The 8,798-nt window shown below is 55.5% G+C and overlaps 1 protein-coding gene across 1 annotated transcript in view; it reads right to left on the reverse strand.

Moving 5' to 3' along the window:
• TAF4 (TATA-box binding protein associated factor 4) overlaps positions 1 to 677 on the reverse strand; it is a 56,070-nt gene extending 55,393 nt beyond the window's left edge. Inside the window, exon 1 of the mRNA XM_039864739.1 lies at positions 1 to 677. Within this exon, the coding sequence (XP_039720673.1) occupies positions 1 to 616 (616 nt within the window). The 5' untranslated portion in view covers positions 617 to 677.
• Between the last annotated feature and the right edge of the window lie 8,121 nt (positions 678 to 8,798).

The raw sequence follows: 8,798 nt of genomic DNA on the forward strand, positions 1-8,798 counted from the left end.
GCGCGGGCGCGGCGGGGGCGCCGAGGAAGGGCGGCGTCTGGATGACAGTGGCGGCGGCGGGCTTGGGCGGCGGCGCGGGCGCGGGCCCGTTGTGCAGCAGGCTGACAGCAGGTGCGGCGGCGGCGGCGCGGAGCGAGTTCCCCAGCGCGGCGCTCCCATTCAAAGTTTGCGCGGCTCCGGGGCCGCCGGGCGGGCCGTTGCGGGCGGCGGGCTTGACGGCGGGCGCGGGCGCGGCCCCCGGCCCCGCGCAGGCCCCGGCCCCGGGCCCGGGCGGCGCGCTGGCCTCGAGCGCGTTCAGCTTGGCGGCGGGCCCTGCGGGGACAAGCGGGGCGGCTCGGTGAGGACGCGGGCCCGGCCGGCTTCCGCCCGCGCTCAGGCCGCGCCGCGCTCTACCTGCGGGGGGCGGCTCCGGCGCCGCGGCGGGCGCGCCCTCGGCCGCTCCGGCTCCGGCGTGGTTCCCGAGCGCGCCGGCGGGCGCGCGGGGCGCGAGGTGGTGGTGGTGGGCCGCGCTGGCCGCCAGCTGCGACTCGAGCGAGCCCACCAGGTCGCTCACCACTTTCTCGTCCACCTCGCTGTTGAAGAAGACCTCGTCCAGCAGATCCGAGCCCGCCGCCATCTTTCCTCCTCGGCCCGCCGCCGCCGCCGCTCGGCCGGCGCTGGGCGGGGAGGCGGCTCCGCGCGGGCGGGCGGGCGGGCAGGCGGGCGGCCGGCGGGGGCGGGCGGGGGGCGGCGCGCGCCGGGCGGGCGGGGGCGGCGGCCGGGCGGGGGGCGCGGGCGGCCGGCGCGGGGGGGAGGGCGGCGGCGCAGTGCGCATGCGCGGCGGCGCGCCCGCCGGCGGCGCGCCCGCCCCCGCCCGGCGCCCGGCGCTTCGCCATTGGCCCTGGCGCCCCCCCGCCCGGCCGCCGGGCGCCTCGCCATTGGCCGCGGCGTGCGCTTAAAAGGCTGGGCCAATGGCTGCGAGCGGCAGAGGCCGAGGCGCGGGCGGGCCGCCGGGTACGGTGGACGGGCGGTGGGCGCCCGGCCCCCGCGGGGTGTGGGGCTGCGGGCCGCCGGGCGCGCCCGGGGCCGCCGGCGGGAGGGGGCGGCGGACGGCGGCCGCGGCCGGGGCCCAGCGGAGCGGCGGCGGGGCCTCGCTCTTTGTCTTCGTGCGCTCCAAAATGGCTGCGGCTGGAGCCGACGGGAGCGGACGGGGCGCCGGGCTGGCGAGGGACGGGGCCCCGGGGCTCCCCCGAGGCGCGGACCGTGCGCCCGGGGAGGGCGCGGGCGGCGTCGGGACCCGGGGCAGGGAGGCGCCCGGGCGTCGGCGCCATTGCTCCCGGCGGCTCGGGCCCGGGCCCGGGCCTGGGCCTGGGCCGGGTAGGGCGGGGGCTGCGGAGCGGGCGCACCGGGCGGGGCGAGTGCGGGCCTGCCCTTCGGCCGCCGGCCCCGCGGTGCGTCCGTGATCCGGCCCGCGCGCAATAAATGGGCTTCGGGCCGAGCGCGGGGAACGGCTCCCGAGGCTGCGGGACGCGCGCGGGAGCACCGCTGAGCCCCGAGTTAGGCCGGTTCCGGCAGAGTCAACCCGGGGCTTCCCCGGAGTCACTGTCATTTCATGCGGCCGCGTGGCCACCCACACACGCGTGTCTCAAATTATTAGGTGAGCTGACTGCGGCTGCGGGGACCGGTAGCCGAATAGGGAGCAGGCCGGTCTGGAGGGCCTTATTTCCTGTAAGTCATCTGAGATCATGTTTACGATCATGTTCTCTATAAAATACTTCAGACGAAGTTCTGTCTGTCCGTTCGGATTTCTTTTGTTTTTGAGGGTTTTTTCGCGGCAGGGTGGTGGTGGTGATGTGTCTGTTTTTCACAGAAAGAGCGTGTTCTGGGACATTTTTAGCGTTTTTCTTCTCCTTATTTTGGAAAATCCCAAACGGAAGTGGTCTCAGGCCTGGGTGACAAGTGAGAGGTCACAGAATCAGGCTCCTGCTGGGGGGACACAGACCTCAGTACAACGGGAGAAGCTGTTGACGCAGTAAATATTCTTCCCGACCAGCCTAACAAGATCCTCGTTCTCCCCAGCCCATCTTATCGGGGCGCTGTGTGGGCTCCTCGCAGTCTTTCAACCCCAGGGCTGACGTCTGGGTCACCGGGGTCCCTGCTGTCCCCTCCCCCAGCTTGTAGACAGCAACGGGGATTGGAGGAAACGCGGTGGGGGTGGGGGGACAATGTCTGAAGCAAATCCTACAACTATAACCGGAATATTATTGCACCTGAACTTTCCTGCCCAAGAGACAGGAGAGGAAGAGACCACCCAGGGTGGGGGACCGTGAGCCTGAGGCGCCTTGAGTCCTGTCTGGGCCGGAAGCCTGGTTTTCAAACAGCAGCAGACACGGAATTGTGTATAAGATCTCGTGATCTTTAAATGTAGACAACTAATAAAATTTTAAGGTGGACCCAATAAAAGTGTCAGCAGACCGACTTCAGCCCCTCTGTGCGACATCTGTGGTGGGAAACAGAGAGTCTGCCATAGTCTACACCCTCAAAACACTCAGGTCCGGGGTGCTACCAGGCAGAACACCGGATGCCTCAAGAAAGCGAAACCCAGATCCGGAGGCCAGGGCAGGCCTGTGTGATTGCGGGGGCGGGGGCCCACTCTCAAGTCTGCCCCGCTACGTTTCGGAGACCCTTAGTACGGAATGGCCCACGGCCCATCTCAGGCTGCTCCTGCGTCCCCACAGGCGGTTAACCGAGCTCGGTGAAGGCCCGCTCGGCCCCCCACCCCGACCCCGCCGTAGTCTGCGGCCTCCGCAGACCCGGACTCCGAGCGCTCTTCGGTGCCCGCCGAGGCCCCTCCCCTCTGCACCAGGCCTCTCCCGCATTGGTGCTGACATCACCCCCAGAGGCCTCTGGGGCCCTCTCCAGTCCAGCAGGAAGTGTGGGGAGTTAGGGTCTGTGCCCCGCCCTCTGCCACCCGGACTCCCCGTCCAGGGCCTTCTGCGCCCCCAGGGAACGGTGGGAGCTGCAGACGGTTCAGGCAGCTGAGTGGTGCTCTCCGGAGCGCTGCCCACCTCGAGAGAGTGACCAGGAGTGCGGAAGCCACTGGGCTCCTCCCCCCGCCTTCATGGTGGTTGGGGAGACGCTACCAATCTCTTGTCACTCTGGGGACTTGAGATGTCTCCTAATATCTCTGTGTGTTTTCACTTGTTGCCCCAAGCAGTTATGACTTCCATAGCTTGAAAGTAAATTCCCGCGGAGATTTAAAAAAAAAAAAAATGAAAAAAGTATAAATATAAGCACCATGTTTAAACATGGAAAATGTGTCCTGTGAAAATGGCAAAACCCAGCCTACCTCCTTGCCACGGCTACACTGCAGGTGTGCAAAGTCAGAGGCAGAAAAGCAGCCTCCCAGGCGGGCAGCTGGGTAGGTTTTTTAAGTTTATTAAGCAGCATATCGTCTTTTCAATAAAATACAGAAAGCGTTAGACACGCTCACTTAAATATGAGAACATAACCAAGAGTCAATACTTTCAACGTTGCATGAAAAATATTCAGTGTTTGTTATATTAACTGTGCTTTTGTTTTCTGCCTAAAATCCTACATAATAAAACAAGTTTAAAAAAAATAATGCAGCTAGATGGCAGTTGGTGGCCCGGGGCCCCTATTCACCTGGGTGACTTCCCCACCCCAGCTGTGCTTCTTAGCACTGCAGACTCCGTGAGTGTGCCACACCCCAGGGACAAGGTCATGATCTGTAAACACTGATACTTCCGTTTCTGAGGATCTTCAGAGCATTATCACAAATGGGACTTAACGGACATTTACTCTAATCACACAGCGTGTCTCCCTGTGTCATTAGGTTTAGGGCCCACCTGAAATCCAAAATGATTTCATCTTAAGATCCTTAACTAATCACATGTGCAAAGACCCTATTTCCAAATAATAGCACGTGAGGGTCTGGGCAGACATGAATTTGGGGGGACACAGTTCAATCCAATGCACCAACTGACCAGTTAGCCCGCTTACAGAGAGAAGGTTTAGCGGGCAAAGCAGAAAGTGCTTATCTATCTGCCTGACCAGCACCTTGCCCAGGACACGGCTGCGAGGGGCTGGAATTTGAGACAGCTTGTGACTTGGTGAGTCCGGAATGAAGTCCACTGGTCAAGACACTGTTCTGCCTTGCCAAGACAGTGACGATGCTCAAATCTGCTCAGGTGGCCACTGAAATAACAAAGCGAGACTCTGAGCACTTCCTCTGTGCTAAGCCTCTGATGCGGGGGCGGGGAACGAAGCTTCTTCAGGAGGTCAGGAAAATGGCTCAAGGTCCCTCTCCTGGGCGGTGGGGATGGAAACCCAGGACTCTACCTTAAAGCTGACACACACCAGCGCCCCTCTTCCCAGACTGCCTCACTGAGCTGACCAGCCTTTCGTCCACGCGGCCTCTGAAAAGCAGGACGGCACTGCGTGGATGGCCGCTCCTAAGAGTCAGTCAGGCTGCCTCTCCAAAACGCCCAGATGTCTGGGGGAAGGAGGCTGTCTGTGCACTCGGGAATGACCCATTACACCAGTCTCTGGGCTGACTCCCACAAAAGGCTAACCACAGCCACTGTGTGCGCACTTGACCAGGTTAGCTCAAAGACGAGCTTGCTTCAGAGTTCAGGTGGGAACTTCCCTCTGCTGACATCCGATAGGCCAGCTTCTCCATGACATCTTGACCACCCAAGTTCAAGCCGGAAACGGCCTTGCTATCAAGTGAGACCCCTCACTGGGCGTGGTGACATCTCAAGTCCCCTTTACCTAGGAAGGCATGACGCTGCCAGCCTCCTTTCTCAGCACGATGCCCGTCGGCTGCTTTCTCAGAATTGCTTGTGGCAGGGAACAAGGAAACCAAGTGTAAAGAGGAAAGTGACCATGGGAAAAAAGCACATGCAGGGAACAAGGACTTGCCCACTGATGGCTTATCATCAGAAACCATGCAGGCCAGAAGAAAGCGAGACTTCACCTTTAACGTACGGAAAGAAAGCCTGTCGATCCATTTGTAGAATGCCAAACCACCTTTCAAGAATGAGGGTAAATAAAGATATTTTAATGCAACAGAAAATTAGGGGACTCTATCAAGCAGCAGACCTGCATTACAAGAAAGGCTAAAAGAAATTCTTCAGGCTGAAGGAGAATGATACCAGATAGAAACGGGATCATCAGGAAAGGATGAAAAACAGAAACCTGGGAAAAAAATAAATGACTATTTTTCACCTAAATTTCTCTAGACTACATATGTCTATTTAAAGCAAAAAGTATAACATTGAATTGCAGGGTTTAACTGTATGTAGATGTAATACACACAACTACAGCAAAAAAAAAAAAAAATTTGACCTGTGGAATTAAAAGAACACTACATTTTACACGAGTTGGTACAGTATTAAATTAGAAAAGACCGAAAACTTAAGGATGTGTCTTGTAATCCCTAAAGCAACCACCAAAAAAAATCACAAAGAGATATAGCTAAAAATCCAACAGATAAAAATAGATTGCTAAAAAATATTCAAATAACTCAAAGGAAGCAAAAAAGTACATTTTAGAAGGAACAAACCTAAAACAAAGGGATGATAAACCTAAATCGCTCCAAATTAATCATCACATTCAATGTTAAGCACTAAGCACTTCGATTAAAAGGATAAAAAAGCAAAACTCTGTCATGTGCTGTTTTCGAGAGAGTCACTTTAAAAAAATATATCTTGAAAACAGCCTAAAAAGCCCGGAGAGGTTATATTAACATCAGATAAAATAGACTTTAATGCAGAGTATTGTCAAGATAAAAAGAGACACAGCCTCGTGAAAACCAGTTAACTCATCAAGAAGACAAAAATCCTAAGTCGATAGGTGTCTCATAACAGCTTCCAAACACATGAAGCAAAAACGGACAGAATTAAGTGGAGAAACAGATAATTCAACAACCATTGTTGGAGATTTTAACACCATCCCTCAAACGATGAGACGAACAGGAGGGCAAAAAACTCAGGACTCAGACGGATTGAACAACACAATGAACTGTCTCGCCCTGAAATTTATCAAACAGGACACCCAACGACTTGTTTTTGTGTGCGGTACGTTCAGCAGGATAAACCAAATGCCGGGCTATGAAACAAGTCTCGATAAATGTAAAAGGATTGAAATCATACAGAATATGCTCGCTGGTTACATTGCAATGAAATTAAAATCAACAAGATACTATGAAAACCCCAAATATCTGGAAATATCTAAATAACCCTTGGGTCAAAAAAATCGCAAGGGAAATGTGGAACTATTTGGAACTGCAGGTTACTGAAAATACATCATCGAAATGCGTGGGCTGAAGCGAAAGCGATGCATAGAGGGAATTTTAGTTGATGATGCTTAAATTAGAGATTGACGTGCGGATTCCAAAGTTCATACGGAAATGCAAAAGGTCAACGACAGCCAAGGTCACCTTGAAGAAGTACAAAGCTGGAGGGCCGACGCCACTGCAGAGCAGGAACACCCCAGTGATAAAGTCCGTGAGGCATTGGGACAAGGACAGGCGAGCGGGCCAGCCGAATAGACCAGAGTCCAGAAGAAGGTTCCCGCTATGCAGCCAACCTATTTATGACCAAAGGGGTGACGCCTTGCAGTGCGGAAGGATGTGCTTTTCAGTAGATGGTGCAGGGTCAGTCGGCCACCCACGAGGGTGACAAAAGCAACTTGGCCCAGACCTCACACCATACAGAGAAATCAATTCCAGCGGAATCAAAGACCTAAATGTGAAAGGTAACTTTTTAGAAGGAAACATGTTTATGATCTTGGAGTAGGCAAAGATTTTGGGGAGAAAAAAAAAAAAAGCTCCAAAAGTGCCAAACTCCATAAAGAAAAAAATTGATAGCTTGGGCTACATGCAGAACATCTCATGAAAAACGGCACTGAAAAACTGGAAAGTCGTGGTTAAAAAACAAACACGTGACAGCCCACAGAATGAGACGCATGCAATGCTGGCTGCATGTCGCTTCTGGAGGGCACGGGACGATTGGGTGTGAAGAGGAACGTAGCCACATGGGTCACCAAGCGAACACAGATCCCTCACGATGACCAAGCTCCTGGGAACCCACACTGCCCAGCTGACGGCAGGGTGGGGTGTGCAGGAATTGGTTGGACCACCTCGGAAATGGGCAGTTCCTACCGACGCCGTGCGACTGCTCAGCCTGCGGCCCGGCCCTTCTCCCCTACAAGTGTCCCTCAAGTCCCCCACCAAAACGCATCCTCTGTGCACTGAGAAGAGGGCTGGCCCTGTTCATAACCACCCCAAACTGGAAACAACCCAAACGCCCATCAACGGTAAGATGGATAAATGGCGGTCTATTCACAGAACAGCATTGGATGGGTGTGTTCAGTTTGAGAGAATGTGTCGATGTGTGTGGTTTTTTTGTGTCACATTTGAGTGACAGGCGATGAGGGATGTGCCGGGCTCATCTGCACATACTCGGCTTTCCGAGCTGGGAAGCCTCAAACCAACCCCTCGCTCTCCTCTGGAAGGAGGGAAACTGGAGCCCAGAGAGGGCAAGGGACTTGCCTAAGGCCACTAGGAAACAGGAGCCAGTGGACCAAAACCCGGGCTTCCTGAATTCCCAGCCAGGGATCTACGTGACGCCAAGTCTGCCCTCAGCAGTATCCTTATTTTTTTTCTAGTCGTGGTTAAAAATCGAACACATGACATAACATTTACCATTCTAACCACTTCTAAGCGTGCTGGTCAGTGGCGCCGAGACCATTGACGTTGATCCCCAGAACGTTTTCATTTTCTCAGACTGACTCTCTATACCGTCGAACGCCCGCTCCCCGTCCCCTGGCGCTGGCCCCCATCTCCTGCTTCCGTTTCTATGAATTTGACGACTCTACGTCCTCAGATAAGTGGAACCGCCCGGTATTTGTCCTTTCGTGACTCGCTTGTGTCACTGAGCACGATGTCGTCAGGGGCCGTTCGGGTTGTGGTGGGTGTCAGAATTCCTTCCTTTTCAAAGCTGAGTAATATCCCATCATCTGGATGGACCGCGTTTTGTTTATCCATCCAACCAGCGGTGGACACTTGGATCCGCTTTCATATTTTACCCACTGCGAATGATGCTGCTCTGAGCTTGAGTGTGCAAAGGTCTCTTCAAACCCTCGCTTTCAATTCTTTTGGATACATACTCAGAAGTGGTCCCACGGATACCAGTTGTGTTATACTTGTAGGTTTTAGCACCTCAACTAAACTGTGAGGTCCAAGAAGTCGGGGACCATCCAGTGAGGTGCTGATGGCGCTGATGACCATCCCGAGGTGGGTGCTGACCTGTAGTCCTTGCCAGAGTCCTTGGTGCACACAGCAATGAGGTGCCTGGGCTGGAGAGCTGGCCCTGCTTGAAAGTGTCCACAGCAATTGACCCTGGGTTGCCACCCCCACTCCACACAGCTGGGCAGCACGCCCCCCCAGCCTTGGGGAACTGCTACCGAAGAGACCCCAGACTCTGGAGCAGAAGCCCAGCAAGGCGGGGGTGGGTGGGCTGAGCGCAGCACATGCAGGATGAGAAGTCATAAACAAGCCAGCGGGTCTCATCTTCTGAGTGGGGGAAGCAGGTCCTCGCACACATTAAAACCTTTCCCCTATCCACGCCCGTATCATTGACACGGATGTTATCAAAATGGGCTGTGTTGTTCAGAAACAGTTTACGAGTTACCGTCCTGCATGGGAACCCACATGCTTTTTTTAAAGCTTGTAGAGCAGAAAGATCGCCCAGCTCTGGAGGGGACAAAGCTCCAGTCTTCTCGGCGGGAGCCGG

This window comes from Pteropus medius, unplaced genomic scaffold (assembly GCF_902729225.1).
Source record: "Pteropus medius unplaced genomic scaffold, Ma_sr-lr_union100, whole genome shotgun sequence".
NCBI classification, from domain to species: domain Eukaryota; kingdom Metazoa; phylum Chordata; class Mammalia; order Chiroptera; family Pteropodidae; genus Pteropus; species Pteropus medius.